The sequence below is a fragment of the Propithecus coquereli genome, unplaced genomic scaffold (assembly GCF_000956105.1).
Source record: "Propithecus coquereli isolate 6110/MARCELLA unplaced genomic scaffold, Pcoq_1.0 Scaffold3, whole genome shotgun sequence".
NCBI lineage: Eukaryota > Metazoa > Chordata > Mammalia > Primates > Indriidae > Propithecus > Propithecus coquereli.
Genome location: NW_012148618.1, coordinates 15,735,472 through 15,760,378, shown reverse-complemented (window position 1 = coordinate 15,760,378; position 24,907 = coordinate 15,735,472). Strand labels below are relative to the sequence as shown.

General features: G+C 43.2%; 1 protein-coding gene across 1 annotated transcript in view; it reads right to left on the bottom strand.

The window, feature by feature from the left end:
* Positions 1 to 24,274, bottom strand: part of SORD (sorbitol dehydrogenase) — a 35,997-nt gene extending 11,723 nt beyond the window's left edge. Inside the window, exons 1-4 of the mRNA XM_012649434.1 lie at positions 24,080 to 24,274; positions 11,719 to 11,752; positions 8,636 to 8,800; positions 656 to 815 (exon numbers count right to left, since the gene is read on the bottom strand). Coding sequence (XP_012504888.1) covers positions 656 to 815; positions 8,636 to 8,800; positions 11,719 to 11,752; positions 24,080 to 24,145 — 425 coding nt within the window. The 5' untranslated portion in view covers positions 24,146 to 24,274. The remainder of the gene's footprint in view (positions 1 to 655; positions 816 to 8,635; positions 8,801 to 11,718; positions 11,753 to 24,079) is intronic.
* Positions 24,275 to 24,907: the final 633 nt, after the last annotated feature.

The window sequence follows — 24,907 nt, the reverse complement described above, 5'->3', positions numbered from 1 at the left end:
GCCCACCTCCCCACTATTTGTGTGAAGGTTACATAAGATAAGACATGCAAAGCACTTATTAGCATAAGGCCAGGCCCATAATAAAAATCATCATGACTTTACCTGCATTGTTGTATTTAATATTGTGGTGGTTAAATGAAATAGAAGCAGAGGAAGGTTAGATCAGATCCCCAAAGTCATTCATTAGGAGGGAGTGGATCCAGGGTCCCAGAGCTCATGCCCTGGCACCACACCATGCCTCCTCAGTAATCAGCAGTCGTTGCTGTCATTGTGTGTTATTACTGTTGAGGACAGTGTCATTATAGATCCCCTCTCTGGTGGATGCAGTGGAAACCAATAATGGAGGATGAACCATGGTGATGTCTTTCCAGGATGGCTGGAAAGGGTGAGTGATTTCAGCAACAACTTTCTGTTGTTGCTCTAAGTGAGGGAAAGTTAGACTGAAAGACGAAAATCAACCCCTGTGAGTCAGTCTTATCCCTAGCAAGGCTACCCTCCATCAATGCCACCAAGAAGGGCAGCCTGCAAGGGGGATGCCTTGAGTTTGGAATTATGAGCCACAAAGACTAACGAAATCACCATGGGAAATTAGAAGAAAGTTCCCCAACCAAACAGAGGGAAAGAGGTCCCAGGTGGCACAGCCATGGGTACTAACTTGTAGCAGAAGTCTGCATTGTGCTTGTAGAACCAGCAGAGGTTCCCGTCATCGGGGGGTGTAGCACAGAAGAAGATGGACGGTGACAGATTGTAGCGGCCTATCTTGCAGAATTCATCGGTTTCTCGGGGAGCCCCAGGCTCAATGGCAACGCGATCACCTGCAGTGGAAAACAAAGTGCTATGTCTGAGTCAGGGAGTAGAGTCTGCCCCCTCCTTGGCCTGATTCTGGTTCTTTGTTTTCCAACCTTTGAAAACTAGAGCAGAGGCAAAGATGTTGTGAATGCATGCATGCTCACGGGCACGTGCCAGATGGGAGAATCCAGCGGCTAGAGTCTAGCCCAACGAGCCACCCTTCTTCTTGGGGACTCAGGGTGCCCCAGGCAAGCAAGGAAAGTCAAGAAGCAGCACAGACTCACACTCTGGGAGAAAAGAACCAGCCCACTTCTCCACAGTCAGGTTTGGAATGCCCTTTTGCCAACTGAGCAACAAGCCAGCCCACCACTCCAGCTCCGCAGTCACTTCCCAGCTTGCGAAACACAGAACCATCCCCGTCTCGAAGGCAAGCCAGCTCCAGTTCCCATCTCACACTGCGGCAAAAGAGGGAGCTAGTGCACAGAGTTTGCAGACATCTTTTCTTCACCTGTTTTAAAAATACGGGGCAAGGCCCTTACAAAAACAAGAGCTATGGCCGGGTGCAGTGGTTCATGTCTGTAATCCTAGCACTCTGAGAGGTCGAGGTGGGAGGATTGCTTGAGCTCAGGAGTTCGAGACCAGCCTGAGCAAGAGCAAGACCCCATCTCTACTATAAATAGAAAGAAATTAGCCAAACAACTAAAAATAGAAAAAATTAGCCAGGCATGGTAGCGCATGCCTGTAGTCCTAGCTATCTGGGAGGCTGAGGCAGGAGGATCGCTTGAGCCCAGGAGTTTGAGGTTTCTGTGAGCTAGGCTGACGCCACGGCACTCTAGCCCAAGGAACAGAGTGACACTTTGTCTCAAAAAAAAAAAAGAAAGAATTACTCTTAAAAAAAAAAAAAATTAAAAAAAAGAAAGAAAGAAAATTTTCAAACACATAACAAAGTTCAAAGAATTATACAGCGAATACCAGACACTCTCCACCTAGATTCTTCAAGGACCATTTAGTGATGTTTGTTTTATCACATATCTACCCATCTACTCCTCCACCCCATCTCTCTATTCATCAGTCCAACTTCTTTTCTGATGCATTTCAAAGGAGGCTTCGGACATCAGTATACATCACCCTTAAATACTTCATCCTGCATAACATTAACTAGAGTTCAACATTTGTTTATGGTTCTTTCTTAAGGTAAAAATGAAATGTACAGATTCTTAAGTGAGCTGTTAGGTAAATTTTAATAAATACATTCACCTTTGTAATATAAACCCCTATCAAGACACAGAACATTACCACTGCCTCAGGAATCTCATTCCTTTGTGTCCCTTCCCAGTCAATTCCCACCCCCACCCTAAGAGGGTGGGAATGTTTTGATCTTTTTCACCACAGATCAGTATTACCTGTTCTAGCACATCACAAAAATAGGTTCATATGGTATGTACTCTTTTGAATTTGGCTTCCTTTAGTTAGCATAATGCTTTTCAGATTGATCTATGTTGCTGTGGTATCAACAGTTTGTTCCTTTCATATGGAAGAATAGTGTCCATTGCAGGAGCATGCCATACTCAGCTTAGGCATTCTCCTGTTGAAGGACACCTGGTTGCTTCCAATATTCTAGCTGTTTTTATGAGTGCCTTGACTGCTTCCTCATCTAGGATGGGAGTGCCTCAGGATTTGCCTGTCTTTTGCTCCATATTTATTTCTCCATAGTGCCTAGCATCAAGCTAGACGCATTTTTATTGCTCAACATAAAATTTGTGAATTGGGGGAAAAGAAACTATGGGACTCACAAATGTCACTAATATCTAGAAGGGCATTACTTATTGGCAAGAATTTCCCCTGGAAAGTGACAAGTAAAAGCTGTTGGTTAAAGACAAAGTAGCATTTTTCTTTTGTAAAAGAAAGGGAGAAAGATATGAACAATTTAAGGCAAACAGTTATGCTGAGGTTTGGAGATGGTTCAGATGGTTCATCTTCATGCTGGTACCCAGCCCTGCATAGGAGAGATCCACTTACACCATCAGTACAGTGGACAGCCTCCATGTTTGCAGAAAATAGAAAACAGAATTACATGAGGTTTTTAATACCACGGGTGTTGTTGCTACACATCAAAGAAAGTCACAACTGCATTTAAATCCCATCTGAGAGTGACCCATACCAGCTAATCAGAGACTAGCCTAGAAACCCTGGCAGACCCTCCTGCCTGAGCCAAGGCTCCAACTCCGCAGTCTGGAGCAGAAATCTCCCCTTCTGCCATCCAGGAACTAAGCTGGAGACCAACAAGGCTGGACGCCAGCGAGGCAGGAGGCTATGCGGCATAAGCCCAGGGGATGACCTCCAGGCCTTATCCTGCCACAGTACCTGGCTGTTTGGGAACGACCTGATTGACAGACTCCCCAGGGAATAAACACTTTAACCTGCTCCATAGAATAGACTGTACTAATGGTGGTAGGATCAAGACTTGCCATTTATCAAGTGCCCACAGTGTGCCAGGCACTAGGCAAAGCACATCACAAAATCTCCCTTCTTCCTCACCACAAACCAATGTGGCAGTATTATCTTGGCTTTAGAGATGAGGAAGCAGAAGCTCTCAGGTGGTCACATAGTCATAAGCTGTGGAGGTTCGACTGTGCATTCTCCTCTGTACTAGTGTCAGGGGACCTTGAGCCTGGGGAGGGTGCTAGCATCCTTGTAAGGCCTAATGAGGCCATGGGAGGTCCTGTCTGTAATCAGCAGAGACACGTTAAGCTATTTTTAACATCTTTTTGTGTTGAAAGTACTCACAGAGTAGTGTAGAGTCCTGGGATATAGGTAGTGCTCATTAAATGTAGTGGTAGTAATGGTGATAGTAATAGTAGTAATATATAATAATAACTCTTTTTATTGTATTTATTATTATTATAATTATCTGAACTCATTATTGTAGAGGAAATTCAAACCATAAGACAGACAGCCAGACTGTATATAAACTAGGAAATTTCCATGCCTTAGATTTATTGATTTATATGTTTAAATTGTGTAAACAAACATTAAGAAATACTCAATGTGTTTTCTTCTTTCTACCTTAGTTGATTAGAACTTTATGTCACAGTTAACATATGACACGCTTCAAACAAAAATTTTGTATTCTTAAAAAAAGCACCCACAGAAATCCCTGTGACCACTAAAATGGGTCTGTATATTTCTCTTCCTTCTGTCTCCTCTGACTCCCTCTACTTTCTCTGCTGCCCAGTGAACTTCCTGAAAATTATACCTATACCAGGGGTGAAGAACCTGTGGCCTTCTAGGTCCTTAAGTGCAACCTTTTGACTGAATCCAAATTTCACAGAAAAAATCCTTTTATTTTTATTAATACATTTTTGTTCATTTTGTATATTTTTATTTTTAAAATGAACATATTTAAAATACCAAAGAATAAATAAGTTTCAACGAAGTAATCCTCCCAGATTGACCAGTACAATTAGAACATTAGTCAGCCATAAATGTTAAATTGTCAGCTGCTATGTTCATGATTTAGTTATAACTTCCCCCGCCTGACTGGTGCCACTACCACATGAGGCTGGTTGGCGAGAGTTTATGGTTGTTGAGTATGCCAGTCTATCAGCTTTTGCCAATGGTACACTGTGTTTCTGTTTGAATTGGAATTGGTGAATAGTTACAGAGCTCGACGATATTTTTTAATTTTGTCTGCTTAACATCCCATCATGTCAAAGAAGACCAGGAGAATGCTGAAGGAAGAAAACAGATTTTTAAATGAGGATTGGGAATTGTAATATTATCTTGTTCCTGTTAAAGATAAGATGATTTGCTTGTTTTGTGATACTGTAATATCAACATTAAAGAAATTCAATGTTCACCAGCATTATACCACCCGTAAGGACCACAAATATTTTAAATTAGAAGAAGAGGCACAAAAGGTTGTATTGCAGAAATTATAAGATGAAAAGCAAAAGCAAAGGCAATTCTTTCAAGCAGCAATAAGACCTGGAAGTAACGCCACTGAAGCAACTTTTAAAGTACCTTATGTACTCAGGAAAAAAAGAATGCCATTCGGTGATGTAGAAATTGTGAAAGAACACATTGTTGAAGTTGTAGGATGCTTAGATTCGGATAACATTTCTAAGTTCAAACAACTGCCTCTTTTAAGGAGAACCATAACTGATTGGCAGCATAAATTAGCCTTCAACTTAACAGAGCAACTCCATGCAATATTTCAAAAGGAAAATATACATTATTCAATCACTTTGGATGAATCAATTGATATTACTGACTCAGCTCAGGTTTTATACTTTATTATAACAGGTCATAACAGAAGATTTGATTTGCTATGAAGAGTTACTTGCTTTGGGCACTCTTGTGAACAGAACACAGGGAATAGATATCTTCAACAATTTTCAAGATAAATGTTGTGAAGTTAGGCTGAATTTGGTAAATTTAGGGATGTATGTACAGATGGTGCACCTTCCATGACAGGAAAACATGAAGGGTTTATTGCATAGTTAAAAAAATTATTAACAGATCTAGATGCTCTCATTTCTTTTCATTGTATCTTGCATCAGCAAAATCTTTGTGCTAAAGCTACTATTTTAAGTGACACTTTGCAACAAGTTATAAGTATCATTAACTATATTTGTGCAAATGCAACATGGCATTGTCAGTTTTGTCACGTTAAAGTTGAACGATGAGGTATTCAGTGTAGATTTGCTGTATCATTCTAAAGCGTGTTGGCTATCATAGGGACAAGTGTTAGCCAAAATTTTATCTCTTCAAGAACAGATAATTAAATTTTATGAAGAACAAAATCAGCAATGTGAATCATTGAAAGAAGATTTCTATAAGAATGCATCATTTCTGCATGATATGTCAAATCAAAAGGACTTGAATATTTCTTTGCAAGGTATAACTGAGTCTATATATGTGACAAAAATCAAAGCATTTCCAAAAAAGCTATTTTTTTTCAAAACAATTCTTCTTCAAAAGAAAATTTTAATGAACATTTTTCCCAGTTAGCAAAGGTCATTTATGAGCAGGATAATATATGTGAATCATTTGAAGAATACACAGCTGTTATAGCCCTATTAATTGGAGAATATAATGAAAGGTTCACTGACTTTGAGAATCGTCACATCACACACAAGTTAGCATTTCAGCATCGCCTAGTTGATATCACTAAGGCACCTAAAGAACTACAGATGGAATTGATTGAGCTTGCAGTAGATGACATTCTAAAGTCATTGATGCTAAGAAAGATCCAATTGAAATATGGAAAAATGTAGTACAATACCCACACCTTCAGCAACATGCCCGAAAAATGCTTTCTTGCTTTTCAACCACTTATTGCTGCGAATCTGCATTCTCCTACCTAACCCAAATCACAATGCCCTTAAGGTCACAAATGACTGATACCCATCTAGAGGATCAACTGAATGAAACTGCAGACCTCCATGCTGCAACCAAATATTCAAATGCTTTCCAACAAAAAGCAGACACAACAAAGTCATTAGAAGGTTAGTTAACTTTAAAATTAACAAATGGTTTTCATTTTTTGAAATTACTAAGTACATAGCAGTTAGATTTTTTACAAAATAATGTACATTTTTAAGTATATCTAATTGAAGTTTCTTAAATGCGGCCTTATTTGATTATAGCTAAATTAATGTGGCCTTCCAACATGAAAAGTTTCCCCACCGCTGACCTATACCGTTAAGGATGAATTCTTCAACCTGGCATTCAAGATCCTCCATAATTGGGGGCCGGGCGCGGTGGCTCACGCCTGTAATCCTAGCACTCTGGGAGGCCGAGGCAGGTGGATTGTTTGAGCTCAGGAGTTCGAGACCAGCCTGAGCAAGAGCGAGACCCCATCTCTACTAAAAATACAAAGAAATTAGTCAGACAACTAAAAATATATAGAAAAAATTAGCCGGGCATGGTGGCACATGCCTGTAGTCCCAGCTACTCGGGAGGCTGAGGCAGAAGGATTGCTTGAGCCCAGGAATTTGAGGTTGCTGTGAGCTAGGCTGACGCCATGGCACTCTAGCCCAGGCAGAAAAGAGTGAGACTCTGTCTCGAAAAAAAAAAAAAGATCCTCCATAATTGGATGAGTTTTATATTATTCAGTTTTATCTTCTAATTACTATCACATTAAATAATGTAACAATTCACAGCTGTACAGTGCTTTTAAAAGAGGGACTTTTATACAGATTATGCATTTTTATCATCTCCTCTAACTTCCTAACACAGAACCTCTGCTCCAAGCAACATAGACTTATTAGCAAACCAGAATGTTATTACCACCTCTGTAATTTTATATTTCTATTCCTCTTAACTAGAATGTTATTAATAGCTTTTGACCTTTTCACTAACTCACATACAAAACCTTTCTAAAGTATGAAGGTGCTGGGAAGTCCACTTGCTCTAGAGTCCAAAAGACCAGTGTGGGCATCCCAGCTCTTAGACTAACTGGTGTGTGACCCTGGGCAATTACCAAGCTTTAATTTCTTCATCAATGAATGAGGATAAAAATGCTTATCTCAAGAGTTGTTTCAAGAATGAAATAATTATATGTGAAAATGTTTAACATGGAGACTAACACAGCAAATCAATAAATATTAGCTGTCTTATTATTATTATTATAATATTATCACTGTTGAATGTCCAGCTCAAAGACCTATCTCCTCCATGAACCGTCTTTAACCACTTCAGTCACAATGAATGCCCTTTTTTCAAACTCCTAAAGCCTATTTTTCCCCACACCTGATTGCGCCGTATGGTCCTGTTTTTTAATTGTTGGTATTTATGTAGGTCTTGATGTCTGGTCTTCCCAGTTAGATCTATAAGCATCCAGGAATCATCTCATTTTTTTATAGCCCTCAAAGCAGCTGGCACAAGACTGGACTCATTGTAGACAACTGAATAAGTATTGTTAAAACTTACATTTAGAGAACCCACACCTTGTTATAATTTATATTTAGAGACTTTGTCCCACAGGTAAGAACCATCAGTGACTGTTGGAAGCTACAAGCCTTCCACTTTGGGATAACTCTGCAACACTATAGGAGCTTTCTTGATTTCACTAATGATGAATGGAGGTCCTGACTTAACCTTCCTAAACAAGACATATGTTTAAATTCTCCAGAGCTGGTCAATCCCTCTCCATGTGGCTGGTCTCAGTGAGCCTTATAACTAACATAGCATGGTGCCTCCTGTCACCCCTCACCTTCCCCCAAATAATCTGACATGATCTCCAGGCTGTACAATGGCCTCTTTGGCAAAGGAAGGTTAAAGCCAACAGCTAACTATACCAAGACAGCTTGGATTTAATTCATTGTGTCAGGGAATAACATAATCTGCCACAGATAAGAATTCCCCACTCCAGGAAAATGAATTAAGCAAATCTAGGAAAAGTATTTGTGGTTTCCCAGCTATCTAATAAAAATCAAACACTGCATCCAAGGCCCCCATGATGGTTCTCAGCATGTGAAGGCAGTTTGTGGTTCTGTGTCTGGAATGTTTTCTCCACCCCTTTACCTGGCTTATTTCTTACTTGCCTTCAGATGTTGGATTAATCATCTCTTCCTCAAATGAGCCAGGGGGTCTGGGTAAACCAATAACACCCTGCATTCTCCTTCACTGCCCTTAACACATTGTGACTAAGTAACTGCCTGTCTGTCCCAGGTCTGTCATCCCCTGTGGAAGGTAAGACCCATGCATGTAGGGACCATGACTATCTTATTCACTGTTGTACCCCAGAGCTTCACAGAGGGCCTGGCCTGGAGAAAGCATGCACCAATATGTATGTTGTTGAATGAGTGCATAAATCAGCTAGCTGAAGGACTTTGCTGACCTGGTTTGAGGTGCTTTACCAATGATCCCACTTTTGCAACTGTTCCCGAAGCTTCATGTCCCAGCACCATGGGCTTTTTCACAACAAAATCCCCAATTCGTCCATGCTGCCAGTAGTGGACATCTGAGCCGCAGATTCCAACAGAATGCATCTTCAGTAGTACCTCTGATAAGAGAAAAGAGGAGAAAACCAGTGAGGGAAGGAGCAATCCCTCTATCACTCTGAGGTACCCCTGTGATTTCCTTCTGGACAGGGGAGAGGGCTGGGTTTTCAAGGCCAGGTACAAAATTTATACCGCAGAGGAAAACAAGCTGTACGGCAACCCTGATTAAGTCTCACAAAGGGCAGGGCACAGTGGTGGCTCAGGCCTGTAATCACAGCACTTTGGGAGGCCAAGATGGGAGGATCACTTAAGCCCAGGAGTTTGAGACCAGCCTGGGCTACATAGCAAGACTCCTTCTCTACAAAAAATTAAAAAATAAAGATTAGCCAGGTGTGGTGGCACATGCCTGTAGTCCCAGCTACTTAGGAGGCTAAAGTAGGAGGATTTCCTGAGCCCAGGAGTTCAAGGTTGCAGTGGGCTATGATCATGCCACTGCGTTCCTGGGCAACAGAGCAAGACCCTGTCAGGCAAAAAAGCTTCCACACAGGAAATTAACTTCATGTGATCGTTAATTTTATGTATCAAAATGGCTAGGCTATAGTGCCCAGCTGTTTCGTCTGACACCAGCGTAGATGTTTCTGTGAAGGTATTTTTTAGGTGTGATTCACATTTAAACCAGTAGACACTGAGTAAAGCAGATTACCCGCCATAATATGAATGGGCCTCAACCAATCAGTTTGAAGGCCTTAAAAGCAAAGACTGAGGTGTCCTGAAGGAGAAGGAATTCTCCTCAAGACTGTAACATCAACTCTTACCGGAATCCTGCCAGCCTGCCCTACAAACCTCACACTTGCCAGCCCTCCAAACCCCCACAATCACATGAGCCAATTTCTTAAAATAAATCTCTTTCTTTCTGTCTCTCCCTCCATATACACACCCACTACTGGTTCTGTTTCTCTAAAAAACCCTGACCAATATACTGGGTAAACAAGATATGGTTAGTAGTATGAAACGTACCAATCAATTAAGAGAACGAACTGTTTTCCAGGAGATAAATGTTTCCAGACAATGAATATGCTCTGCCTGATTCTCACCTATTCATGGGAATGAGTCTGGCAGAATCTCAGTTTGACAACACTTTGTGAGCTATCAGGCTGGGTTCTTCACGCCTGTTGTTTTCTAAAAAGGTACAGCTTTATTTAAACTATCCAAAGATTTCAACTGGTATCTTCCCTTCAAGGGTTTAAAGAAAGTGAGATTTGGTGGTACTGTTGTCAGTTTTCCAAGTTTGAAATAATGCTACTGAGCCCCTTGCTGAAATAAGTACTAAAGGATTACGGGCCTAGTCTGACTGAGATGACCATGTTACAAATAACTCCCTGAGAAAGCACCCTGCCTCAGAAAGACAAAGAGACCCAAAAGCTCTGCTATGCACTCAGACGTCTTACATGCTGCCCTTGCCACAGACCACCAGCAACCCACCAGGTGTGGCTCTGTAGAACCTCCTTCCTCCTTGGTTTTTGTGAACAGAGTGAGAAGTGGCAGATGAATTCTGCGATCAAAGGTAGGGAAAGTCATTTGAATTAGGGAAATTGTCTCAGAGTTTCCTCTCTTGCAGTTACCAATTTGGTAGTAAGAGATTAGATTCGACTTATTAGAACACTCGTGGAAATGTACTCTTTTCCCCTTCCAATTCAAGTGTAGCAAGAGACAAGAAAGTGAGAGCAGAATGCTGTTTCAGAAAAAGAAGCTGTACCAGGATCTTTTGGGTCCAAGATAGCCTTTGTTTGGCCACTTCTGGAATCAACAAATAACTTTTCAGGACACGGTGAGCCTCTTTCACGTCTCTGAACGTCATCATGATTATCTTGGTGCAAGTGCGTAAACCCTGAACATACATTACTTGCTAAGCGCTGATAGGACACCTATATTCTATCTAGTCTATACTTTTATCACTTATAAGTCAATAATCCAACTGAACTTTGAGTAGCAAAGCTCTGGAGCCACAAGCAAAGCTGCCTTCATCTGATGTTCACACAGAAGCTACAGTTCTGGGGTGAGGTAGGGCAGGGTGGGAAAGGACATCCCCAACTTCTCAAGGTCAGAAAGGGGACTTGAGTGGCTGGGTGCTGGATGGGGAAGATGAACTCTGCCCAGTGCCCCCAGCCTCACTTCCGGGTCCTATGGATTATGAAGAAGTGGGATTCCAGGGATACGAGGGATTGAAAAACTGTCAGCAGGGATCTGCCCTAGCCAACAGGGCGGTGTGTCCTCCCTGGGAACAGACGCCACCCCAGGGGTCAGCATGTCAGCTGAATCTGGCAGGCTCACCCAGTGAGAGTGCTGGAAGGAGTAGAGCAAAGGTGTTAGGAACCCTGCCCCAGTGTGCTCACTCACCTTCTGTGCTTGGTGATTAGGGTAGGAGGCAGGGCTCCATGCGGTGCCCCCACCTCTGCTGGACATAAGGTCCTGGGCTGCCCCACTCTTTGGTCTCTGGCCTTCCTAGGGAGTGGGGGACGGTTGACACTATGCTCCCTTTGCTAATTAAAAGATTATGTTCTGTAGACTCAATCCTTTTCAAAATTTGGGTTAGTGTTAAGACATATTTGGCAACTCCAATAGCAGCTTATAGTAGATGGGATACTCTGTCGTTAGGTCCAAAGAAGAATAATTCTGCTTTTGGTCCATACACTTTACATCAAAAATTCTTTGCGACAAGTCAGCATTCTGTTACGGTAATTTTTCTGGTTCTATCACTATTTCTTTTATTTCATGTAGCAGCCAAGATAAACCTACCCACCCAGTCATGCTGTGGACAATGGACTAGGACTGGGTTCTCAGCCTAAAAAAAGCATAGTTGTTTAAGGTAGGAACATGTAATAAACAGTAGGAAAAGAGGGATAAGAGAACAATACACACGTGTCTCTAGGGAAAACAATAGGAAACAGTAAAATATAAATCAAGTTTCCTAAGAACCTACCATTTGGGCCTGGTTCAGGGATAGGATAGTTCTCCTAAAAGAAACAAAATAGAAAAAGTCATTTAGAATGCATAATAATTTTGCCTTATTAACATTTTTCACTTTTAAACAATTAAAATGGAGTTTCACTTAAATATTTCTTCTTAGAATTAACACAAGCTCAGATCAAACGGCTGCTGGGAATATTCCTGAGCGGGTACACTAAATGCACGCTGGAAAAGCCTGCCTAGCCCTTCAACACTTTTCTGTATAACAGAGCAACTGACACAAACAATGGCATGCACATACATACTCACAAAGTGCACAGAGGACCTCGCTGGTTGTCACTAGAGATGTGTCACAGGGTGAGATAAATTTCTGAAGCTGGGTCTCTCCCTGGGAAACTGCTAACTGCCCTACAAGTCAAAAGCCCAATCCTAGCCCAGGAAGAGCTGACTCAAATTGCTGACCCCATCCCACCACTGGTGCAACTTGCCCAGGGCTAAGAAAAAAGTATGCTCCATGTACCCCCAGGCAGAAAAGGTATTTGGGTCTCTAGATTTGCCATCCATATCAGATCCTTCCCTCTTGGAAAAACACATTCTTTGATACAGATTTGGATGGTCTGCCAAATTCCTCCAGGGAAAGGATGAGGGCTTTCCTCTCTAGACAGGTGGAAGACGTATTGGTGCTGCCGACCTTTTCCCCTTCTATCAGCACAAAGACTGATACCTGGTCCTCTCTTCCAAAACCTCCCATGTGGAGTTTTAGGGGCCCCTTGGGAACACATAAGACCTGCATTTTGGCCACTCTCACAGGTTCAACAAGCAATCTGAGCTATTCTGGTGTTTATATCTAGTAGTAGTAGCAGTGGCCGCAGTAATAGCATTGGTTTAGTAAGATTTTTTTCCTAGTTGCCAACTGGCTAGGAAAGTCCTGGTGAAAAGGAGAAAGGCCACTGAGTGGCCAAAGCCAAGTGGTTGTTTCATCCTTTGAAGGTAGTCAAGAAGAAGAGGGAGAAGGACGTAAATGCCCACAGCGCCTGCTCTGTGCCAGACAGTAGGCTGGGCTTTATCGCCACAGCCCTCGGTTCGTACATGGGAAATCTGAGGCTGGGAAGTTCAATAACTTGGTCAAGGTCATACCACCAGAGGGTGGATGAACCAGGACCCAACCCAGGTGTGTCTGACTCTCAAGCCTGTTTCCCGGGTACCCCACTGCTCTCCCAAGGTGGAATGTGTCTTTCTCCTTCAGGAGTGATGCAAAGAGCCGTGGATCAGGTGATGAGAATATCAGAGCTGGGCCTCATGAGGAGTGCTCCAGGAGGGGGCACTGCTCAAAGCTTGCCTCCTTCCAAAAGGACTTCCCCAGCTGCTCTTATAAGCAGCATTAAACAACACTGCAGAGCACTAGACAAATGCTGCTCATTACCATCACCGTGCTGAGTGATCAGTGGCTTTTTTGTTAACAAGATAATAAACTCCTGATGTCAAAGACAATACCTTCTGTCTCTTCAGAACCAGACACAGTGCTCGGCCCCAAACCAAGTGTTTGCACTTGTTACATAACCACCCTCCAAAACAGTGCTTCCTCGGAAGGTCTGAGGTTCTCACTCAAGTTACCAGCCCTTTCTGTGCTAATTTGAACTCCTCCTCTCAAGAGAAACAAAGCCCAAAGTGCTAATGCTAATGCCAACTAGCTGACATTGATCAATGGCTTCTTTGTGTCAGGTACTGTGTGCTAAGTGCTTTACAGGCATCACCTCATTTAATCGTCACAAAAACCCTAAGTGGTACATTCTATTATTACCCCATTCTCCATATGATGAGACTGAGGAATTTGGAGATTTAGCAACCTGCTCATGATAATGCTAAGGTAGTAAATGGTAGGGCTGTATCCGAAGCAGCCTGATGTGGGAGAAGGCGCTGAAGGCAGTTTTTTACCTCTTAATAATCTAAACTGGCTACATCTGGAAGGAAAGAAGGACAGGCGAAAGGGAGGAAGGAAGGGAATCCACCTCAGGATAGCTGGCTGTCACCAAAACCTTCCTCACAGAAGTTGCTGGTCCTACATCTGACATACAACATCAGGGATTGCTGTGTAAGGTTATGTTTCTGTTATACCAGGTAAAATTTTAAACTGCAGGTTAAATTGAAACTAAAAGCAAAGGCTTTTATTTCAAACATGGAACAATACCCCCATCCTCCCTACTGAAGGCTCTAGTGGGCAAATTCCCAGGCACTGAGAGGCAATTCCAGAGTATACTAGCCATACGCTTGCCTCCAGCCAGGCCAGCCCTGAACACCCCATTTGGGGATGGAGGTGTGGTAAGATTCAAGTTCAGGACAACAGTCAGGTACATCAAGCAGTCCCTGGGTCACTAGAGATTACTATTGTAAATGTTTGCTCAAGTTAACAGAACAGAACAACTTTGCGTAAGAGCAGGCAAAACTGCAGTGACTCTTCCAGACACTAGAGGGTGCTGTGCCAATAGCCGTCTCCACACATTTTGTGGAGAACTTAAAATAAAATACCTCTCCCCGCACTCCAACTTTCCTTTTCCCTTCTTTTTCTTGCTGACTCTAGTCACCCTTACAACTCAGGCTCATCTCCTGCCTCCCCTCTCTGCAGGAGATATGCCACTTGAGCACAAGACCATTTTAAGATCAGCCCTGACTTTGTAAATATTGTCCTAAGCACGGCTGTGGCGCCCACAATGGTCTAAAAGTTGTTACAGCATGGTTTCTAAAAAACCTTGCTTTTTATTTGTGGTTCCTTGGTATGATGTTGGCTACAATCCTCTGTTTACTTAATCTTCTTTTCCGTCTCAGATTTCGGTGATCTTCTTTCATTTATCCTGTTTCTCATCTATCAAAGTTCCTTAGCTTCTCTGAGATCCCAAACTTTCACTTGTATCCCTACAGCCCCTTTCTTCCATCTCAAAGGTTTCATCATCTCAGTCATATTCAACGTTCCCTAAACAGAATTTCTTATCTTTCTATAAGTCATAGTGACAAGAGGGTAGAGGAATTGAGTAACTTTCTCCTTCACTGTAAGTATGTCAATTGTCTAGCATTTTTCACTTAAAGTCAGACAGACACATCTGAATCACATACATACTTTCCCTTCTTCAGCCCCTCCACTTGCCTGCCCACCCCTGAAGCAACTCGTGGAAATACTTCAGGAAATACTCTCCGTGGGAACATGGAATCATCTCACATACTTCTCACATACTAAATGTTATCTTGCTTTTCCGAAATATATTTTCTTAAATTAGCCTAAATATATATATCTCCTAAATATTTCTTCATTGGCCCCCTTTCCTCACTTCCACCTGCGCAACTGAGTGCATACCTTCAACATGTCTTGCCTGAGTTACAGCAACAGCCTCAATACAGAGAGAAATCAGAGGAAGATGCCTCTTTCTCTCCTCCAGCCAACCTGAGTGGTGCCGTGAAGAACTCCGAGTCTGGAATTGCCAGTCCTCATGCCACCCAGGCTCCTGTCCACTGGCTGTATGACCTCAGAGTTGTTGCATAAACTCTCTGTGCCCTCAATGTCCTCCTCAGTATAATGAAGGTAATCAATCATAAAAGGCAGTATCAACTCATACAAGTAAGTTATCACAAAAATAAAATCAAAGTTATTTTTCCATAATTAGCTCATACTATGGTCGAACCAGCTCTAGACAACCTTGTCCTTTTGAAAAGAGTAAAGTACATTAAATAAAAATTATAGGAGTCCATTGTTTTGGACTAAGCTCCTGGACAAGACCCCAACAGACCAGAATAAAAACCAAAATGGAGTCGCTCACACTAAGTTCCACCTCACCAAACCACAACTAAGTTGTTACCTGGCCTTCCGAGAAACTGGGAGAGAGATAATAGCCAAATTTCCCAAATAGGCCAGTCGCAGCATAATAAAGTTCCCTCTGCTTAATCCTTACCCAAAAAACTAACTTGAAGTAACCTGATTTTAACCAATCAGTTATTTTTCTATTGTTCTATTTCCCTGTTCCTGCCCTTACAAGAAAAGTAACTTTGAAATGACCGATACGCTTTTGTGTTTCTGCTTTCTTCAGCCCTTTTCTGTCTATAAAACCAAACTTCTCTACTCAGCTCAACACTTATTCTATTTTCTGTAATAGAGTGTTTCCTGGCCGGACACAGTGGCTCACACCTGTAATCCTAGCACTCTGGGAGGCCGAGGTGGGTGGATCGCTTGACGTCAGGAGTTCGAGACCAGCCTGAGCAAGAGCGAGATCCCGTCTCTACTAAAAAAAATAGAAAGAAATTATCTGGACAACTAAAAATATATATATAGAAAAAATTAGCCGGGCATGGTGGCACATGCCTGTAGTCCCAGCTACTCGGGAGGCTGAGGCAGGAGGATCGCTTAAGTCCAGGAGTTTGAGGTTGCTGTGAGCTAGGCTGACGCCATGGCACTCTAGCCCGGGCAATACAGTGAGACTCTGTCTCAAAAAAAAAAAAAAAAAAAGAAGTGTTTCCTGATTCTAGAATCACAAATAAAGCCAATGAAGAACTTCAAACTAAATCGTTGTAATTTATCTTTTGACAGTATTTTAAATAGTTTTGTGGAAAAGTTTGTAGAGTTGGCCCTCCATATCTCATGTTCTGCATCCACAGATTCAACCGAGGATCTAAATATTTTTTAAAAAAACAATAAAAAATAATAATATAACAATAAAAAGAATACAAAGTAAAAAAACAATACTGTACAGCAATTACTTACATAGCATTTACATTGTATTGGGCATAAGTAATCTAGAGATGATTTAAAGTATACTGGAGGATGTGCATGGGTTATATGCAAATACTATGCCATTTTATAGAAGGGACTTGAGTGTCCAAGGATTTTGGTATCCATGGGGTTCCTGGAACCAATCCCACTCAGATACCAAAGGACGACTATATTCCCAGTGTTTTCATGTCAATATTACAAAATCTGACTGCTCTTTGAAAGGCTGGAGTTTGAAAGAAAGTGAAGTAGGATTCCAGCAGTGTTTTCAGGCCTGATTCTGTCAGTTTAGGAAAGGGTGTAAAGCTGCCCCACTGCCTCAGGGTGAGGGACTGCTGGCAGTGTGTGGGGAAGGTGGCTGGCCCCACCCCAGGTCCTCAGCAGCCACCTGCTCCTGCCTGCCAGGCCTCTCCTATGAACCTGAGGGGGGCTGCCCTGCACACCTACAGAGAACAGGAGACCCTATTTTTGCTTCCTTCCCCCTCCATTTTCCCTTCCCTTTCTCTTGAGTACATGAAGGGTGTTTTGAGGGTGGGAGAAAAATCCAAAGGTTTCCTAATTGGCCACTTTGTCATAAGAGATTTTGTTCTAGCCGAGTTGGTCCTGGCAAACTCCAGGCCATAGTACGAGGTTCAGTGCTCTTCCAAAGTCCACCGAGCTGGTCTCCAGCCCAGGCTCTCCTGGCTCCATCCAGCCTTTGTTCTGTTGATAACAATCTTTCTATAATGCAAATCTGTTTAAAGTCTCCAGTGGCCCTGGAAAATCCTAACCGGCCTCAGATGGTGGCCACCATGCCTCCATCTCACCTCCAGCCACACCAGACTCATCCTGCACTCACTCTTCTCACCACAAGGGGACCATTTTTTTCCTGGCTAATCCCTCTCCATCAAGATCCCACATGAGGTGGGAAGTGAGGCATCTGGGATGACTTCCTAATTCTTGTGGGAACTCGGGGAGATTTAAGTTTGGACATGTTGGGACGGAAGTGTCTGGAGACATCCAGATGGGCTGTCCAATAGGCAGCTGTATTCCTGGGACTGATGCTTAGGCATCGCCTCCTGCAAAAAGCCTTCCCTGTCCTCACCAGGCTGGGGAGGTGACTCCTTTCTCTCCTTTCAATTCCCCTAGCATCTAGCACTGAATCCACACAGGATAGTTAAAGGACTATTTAATTCTTAGCACTAATAAATATATACACATTTCCTCCTAATTCAAAATATATGACTATAACCATACATGATCTTATTAAATGGTTTTTTATATTAAGCAAAAATATGAAGTCTCTGATCCTTATGGGGTGCTTGTCTGTGAGTAATCTTGATTAAGTGCTCACCGTGTTCAGGTCTATGTAATTGAATATTTACATTTTTTTTAATTGTTGAGCTGAATATCACTTTGCAAAATTTGAATGTATTTTCCCCAGTAATTAATGTTGTTAGTGTAAATCTGGTTTTGGGAAAACTGACAACTTTAACAGCCACCCTAAAAGACTTCTAAATTGGATCCCAATACCATATATGTGCACATATTTCCCCTCCTTCTTGATTTCTCTGTCATGTAATTTTAAAAGAGAAATTTCCCCACACCCATAATTCTAGTTTCTCCCCTCCGAATAGGGTAATTTTCACAGAATGTTAAAATCCTATTTGTGATTTTTTTTTTTTTAGCCATCTTATAAACTGCATGTTTAGGTATCACAGAAAATATTAGGAGACTGACACACAGATACAAATAATCATAAAAATGTTACTCTATATATGATTACAAATAAGCACATTATTTACATAATAGATTTTATATTCATGTCTTATGCTGTATTTCCAAAAATTATAAATATCTCAGATAAATTCAATAATTTTATATTATACTTTAGCTAAGGAGAAATAAAAATATATATGATAAAAGTTTGACATTAAAGCTGACTTTTCATACTTAGGACATAATTTTGAAAGGAACACTTCAACTGAAACAATATTAAAGGTAAAGGATATGTCTTAATAAAATGAAATCAGTAAGAATTACTTAAAAGACTGGAAAAAGCCCCCCTAATAGCAATCTTTGCAAAAAACTTTTAACTGTTCCCAATTCTGTCATTTTAAGATTGTTATCTAGGTGAAACATTTAGAGTACATATGTACTACTTCCAATGTTTTACTAGAAAAGGGTCTTTTGTATCAGATCTCAAAGTAAAAAATAATTTTAATCCACTTTTGTTCAATATTTAGGTCACACCTCAAACTAATGTGATAGATCTTACTTTTTATAAGGTAAAATTGCCAACATGAAAGCTTTTAAAATTCTTTAGTTTAGGATATTTCTTTCTCCAAAATCTATAAAATAAAACTTTAGGTTTACTTTCTATGTATGAACACAACTTCAACTACAAAATTCAGTTCAGTTCTCTGTATATGGCAGATGACTGAGAAGCTTGCTACAATTCCTTTGTATAATATTTCTCTTACAACTATCTACCTATGAAATGAGAAAAAAATTTTAAAATAAAGTCCCTGATTGGCCCCAATAAAATCCCTGATTGGCTCCTGCTGCCCTGAAGGGAAAATATTAGCTTTGTACCTCTTGGCCTTTCACAGATGATGGCAATACTTGCAAGATGGCAGTATTTGCTGGATTTAATTTCCTGTTTTGAATCTGAAGTGGTTTATCTGGTTTGGATTTTGTTTTGTTGTTGAAACATAATTAAGATAAAGGCAAGGAAGGTATTTCTTTGGGCTATTTGCTACTCCCTAATTTCCCTTTTTCTGAAGGAGTTTTAGAGTCTATTTTTAGTCTTGGGTGCCTCTGACTGGTAAGTAACCGCTATCTCCTATCAGGGTAATCTCCCTGGTTTAATCCAGCTGCTCCTTCAAGACTGTCAATGGCCTTTACTCTGATCATATAGAAGCAGCTGGCTCTGCCACCTGGTGGCAAAACTAACCAGGGAAAGAGACTTGATGCCTAGCACAACGTGAGCCGCCCGTGTTCATGCTACCTCCTTGTACAATCTCCTTCTCTTTACCCAAAAATCTTAACAGTAAAGTATGTATGGCAAGGAGGGGACATTTTGAATATGTTGTATTACAGATATAGAATTATCTTGTTCTTAAAAATATTACTATCAAAGCAATTCTTTTGACCTAGGGTATAAAACATTGACTCCAAAGAGCAAAATCTCAAGAAATATCTTCATTAAACCCTGATTAATGTTTTTTGGGTTTTGTTTAGAGACAGAGTCTCAATCTGTCACCCAGGCTGGAGTGCAGTGGTGTGATCATAACTCACTGCAACCTCAAGTGCCTGGGCTAAAGTACCTCCAGAGTAGCTGGGACTACAGGCACACATCACCACGCCCGATAATTTTTTTTTTTTTAAGATGCAGCATCTCGCTATGTTGCCCAGGCTGGTCTTGAACTCCTGGCTTCAAGCAATCCTCCTGCTTTGGCCTCTCATCAAAGTGCTGGGATTACAGACGTGTACCACCATGCCCAGACCCAGATTAATGTTTAAACTTGATGCTGATGCATTATTTTCTGTGCCCTTCATAAATTAAACATCAACCCACTATTCAAAAATGATTATTTTTCCTTCATCTTATCTCCCTGTTGGCGAATCATAAAACAAAAATCTGACAACATCCCCTCCCTGGTGTTTAGTTCCCTGGAAGTAGAGGCTGTTTCATCCCTATTCTTCTCCCTGTTCAAATGCTCATGCCTGAAATCTCAAAGAGCTGGCTTTCAAAAATAAGGGAGATAAAATGCACTCAGAGGACAGTCGATGAAGTGTTACTTATTTGCGATACAATAAGGACAGAAATTGAGAGGAGCATTCAGAAATGTTTATGGCATTTTGACAGCACCAAGACATCCACATGTAGCGATGCAAACATATCCATTCATGGCCAATTGGAAATAAAAATAAAATTGGTCCTTCATGATGGATAGTTTGTGAAGCACTGTATTAAACTAGCCAGCACATGTCTGGAATGAAGTAGGCACTCAATACATTAATTCCCCTCATTTCCTTACCATTCAAGTGAACCCTAGAGCACTAACAAAATAAACTGCTCCCACCCCTACCCACCTCCCAACCAAATATAGCTTCTGTGCAGAAAAACTAATTTGACTGTTTTATATCCCAACATCATGACTAGTAATTCATTCCCCCATCTAGAGACTGACCAAAGAGGCATAAAGTAATTAAACTGGTAATACAGTCGAATACAAGATTATTGCTGGGGCAACATTACAATAATTTAGTTAAGAATTGTCCATATGTTTGAAGGTCTCGGTCTTTATCCATCTTTTTCTATCCTGAGATGGTTTAAGTGTTCAGTTCTCATGGGCTCTGGCCTCCTGCTTCACTGTACAGTTAGCATGTGCCATCAGCGGTGCGCTGGATGTTGTGCTGGGCCTTTTACATACACGATCCCAACGAATCCTCATGCCACCAAAAGATGAGTACTACCATTGTCCCCATTTCATGGGGAAATCGAAGCAGAAAATAATGTGTTGAGTCATACAAGTAGCAGCAGCAGAACTGGAACTAAACTCCACTCTGGCCCCCCAGCTTGGCTTGTGACCTTATTACTATTGCCATTTAAAGAGGACCTCAGCAAGCTGACAATATTTGTGGATGGGCTGTTTGCTTCTTTATGCATCACCTTGGTCACTTCTCCCGCTTGCTCCTTCAAACTCCCAGATTTTCTCTATATAAAATGAGGGGGGAAAGCAGAAGTCCTTAAGGCTCAGATTTTCGTTCTGTTTTGTTTTCCTCATTATAGAAGAAAACTGCCAGTCGCTCAGTGTGTCTGTATGTGTGTGTGTCTGATTTACCACCCAATTTATAAATGCTCCCTCTCTTGCTGTGGTAGAGGTGATCACTAATTACCTAGCAGGGGAGAAGCTTAATTTTTTGTTCCCTATAGCCACAGCATCAAGAAAGCAAAGAATCATGCCTTCTCTGTGGGCAGGAAGGAGGCTGCGTATTAGGTTCTCTTCCTGCCAGGTAGTGGACAAGCAAAGTGGACCAGGTCACATTTTCCCACAGAACCACTGCCCTGGATGCTGGCTGGTAACTGACCTCCCCTGAAGCAGGAAGGCAGTACTAGGAAGGGCTGAGCCCTTGCTTCCCGATTCAGAAGCCTTCAGAATCTTGCTTCAGATTTTAGGAATGGGAGTTTCCCCAAACAGCTCCCTTCATACTAGTTCCTAAGGCAATGACCATTTTTGTCAGCAGAGCCTGCCTCTGGTCCACCTTAAATGGGCCACAGCCTGCTGGGCATCCACAATTCCCAAGAGGGCACTATTTGGGGCAGGACAACTCTTTGCTGTCCAGGATAATGCTATGAACTGAAAAGTCTGCAGTTATGTCCTTTAGCCATTGTGACAACCAAACCTCCCTGACACAGTCAATGCCACCTTGGGAGGAGATGCAGTGCTGCTCAGTAGAGAAACAAAGGACTCCTGAACCTACATCTCCAGCCTACATAGCATCCCTGCACTCCACACCCCTGGACCCAAGGGAATTTCCCAAAGGCACCTTGTGTCCTTCCTCAGAGACATCTTAAACCCAAATTTTAAAACCTGATCTCGTTTTAATCTACCCTGTCTATTAAATGACCCCACCACCTCCCACTCTCCAACTGAATCTAGGAGTCCTCCTGAATTCACCCCTGAACACTTTTACCCGGTTAGTGTACCAGTTCCACAAGCACAGGTGAAAATTCTCTAGCCCATCATATTTTCTAGATCCTTTAGCATACAGCCACTCCATCCCAGCCCGTGATCCAGCCAGAGAGTGGCTTCTAATACAAAGCTGAGGAGATCAATTTTAAGGAGAGCTCCCCCTATCCAATCTTCAAGGCTTTGTTCTACACAGACACAATAAGGAGAGGTAGTCTGTCTGAGTAGTGGGAGAACATGAGTTTAGGAGTTAAGAGAGAGCAGAATTTAATTATAGTTTTCCCACTTATTAGGTACATGACCTGAAGCAGGCCCTGAGCAGATGGAGGGCCAACGGCCCCTCCCAGTGAGGCCTGTACTCTTTGAGGCCTATGTCAAAGCCCTCATGCTGTGTCTTAATTGTTTACTTCACCTGTCTGTCTCCATTGGGAAGCTTGGGGACAAGGACTTTGTCCTCTTTCTCTCTAGGCCCCAATCCCCTAACCTAGAGTTTGGCATATAGTAGGCACCCTCTCATCTAGTGAATGTTTATGGAATGAAGGACTGAGTTGGAAATCACTCCATAAGCTGTGTAGAGCTATACTACTTTCTCTTCCTTATAATACCATCTGGTGTTCATAGCAATAAACACCAATAGCATCACTTTAGTTCAGGATCTTGGGCAGAGGCTCCAAGGTGAGCAGAAAGAGCACTATAATGGGAGTCTGAACTTCTGAGTTCTTGTCTTGGCTCTGTTAACTAACCAAGCCTATCATCTTGGGTATGGCACTTTCTTCAACTGAGGAAATGGAGCTTTGGCTTGGGACAAGGGTTTTTAGTCTGGGGTCTCCAGACCCCTAGAGGGTCTATAGAGGGGCTTAAGGGGAGTCCTTGAACAAACTGAGCTGCAAACTCAGTGTGTTTGCATTCTGTGAGGAGACCACAGATTCCTGCTAATCTAGATAACCTGAGTTCCTCTATTTTAGATCCTGTTGTGTGTTCTTTGAGGGGACAGAGGGTCAGGGGAGCAGCAGAGATGGTTGGCACTGGCCCCACATACCCACGACCATCTCAGGCCTACCTCTGAGGGACTTTGTCAAGGGACCCCTGGCACGACCACAGGGCTGACTCAGCAGCTCCCTAAACCTTGGCTGTACGAGCCAGGAACCAAAATGCAGGGTGCGAGGTGAGGCAGAGGAGACATATACAGAATGCTCCTAAAGTCCTAAAGGGACAGGGCCATGGGATCAGAAAGGAAAATGGCTGGAAAGTGAACCAGATGTGGGCTGAGGGAGATAAGAAGATAAGCAGCATTAGAGACTTGGGGACTGTCAAGATCCAGAAGTCTGGTGCAAACAAGGGGGAGGCCAGGAGTTGTGGAGATGGAGGCCTGGACTGGAAGGAAAGGAGAAGGAGCTGGCACTTTCTGAGTACTTCCTAAATGCTGAGTACTCTTGTGATCATAATAATCCTGCAAGGGAGGTTTTATCAGTCCAAGCAAGGGGGATTAAATTCCATAGTTTTTAAGTGTCCTCTGTACCCATCCACCCCCGCCTACCTCCCACCTCCACCCCCAAGCGTCTGCCCAGAGGTCAGGGCAGGTCCTAACCCAGGCAGTCTCCTTAATATCTTTTCTGAAAGGCTCAATGACAAGAGGCTGGACTGTGAATCTGCAGCTGGCAAAGGAGGGGGAACGCTTCAATTAGTTTGCAACTACTGTCCTGGGCGCCAGCCACGTGCCAGCCACGGGCTAGGTTCCAAGAGGCACGCCACAAGATCCCCGCCCTTAACAACAACCGCCCACGGCCACCCACTCTTTGCCCCAGGGCAAAGAGCTCGGATCCCGGCAGCCAGGGCTGAAGGTGCGGGCCCGCGCCAGGCTGGAAGAGGGAAGCGGGGACCGCGGCTGGGCTCTGAGCGGAGCGACGCAGGGTCGGGTAGGCTTCCCACCCTCCTTCCCGTTTTACCAGGCGCAGGTCCCCGGGGCCGTGCACCACCAGGGACAGGTTCTCGGGCTTGGCCTTCGCCGCCATGTCGCTCTTTCGCTCCCGGGTGCAGTGTGTCTGGAGGCTGCGGACCTGTGGTGGCTCTGGTGGCAGCCCCGCCGAGGGTCCGGTGTTAAGGGGTGGGAGGCGGGGCCTGGGCTGGGCGGCGCGCGCGGGGCTGGGCCGGAGCGCACCGGTTCCTGACGGTTGGAGCCGGGCTCGCGCGGGGCGGGGCGGGGGGGGCGGAGCTGCCCGCCCGCTCCGGGGTTGGCGCGCTGAGGAGGCGGCGGGCAGGGGCCTGCGAGGGGCGAAGCCGGCCCCGCCTGTCTGCCTCACATCTAAGCAGACACAGCGGCCCTGAAAGTAGCCTGTAGAAGCAAAAGCTACCAGCCCGGCGTTCTCAGACTCTAGCCGCAGAAGCATGGGGATGCCCAGGACCAGCGCCCGGAGGCCCGCACAGTAAGTCTAGTCTGAGGCGCGGCCCGAGCGTCTGTATCTCTAGCAGCGAGAATGCCGAGGTTGCAAGCGGCGCCACAACGATGCAGCGTCCGTGTTGCCCCGCGTCCCCAGCATCCAGCAAAGGTCCTGGCCCTGGCACGAGTAGGAGTGAATGAACTCGCTCATCATCCCATGGGCCTGATGCATCAGTGTAAAGAAGCTGTGAAACGGAGTTTGTCAACCCCTTTCTCTTAACCGCCTCTGCTCCTTCTATTAGACGCAGGGTTTCTACCCAAACTCTTCCTTCAAGCCTCGCTCTACCCTGCGACAAACACTATGAGATTTTACTCTCTGGGAAAGGAGCCGCTTCTC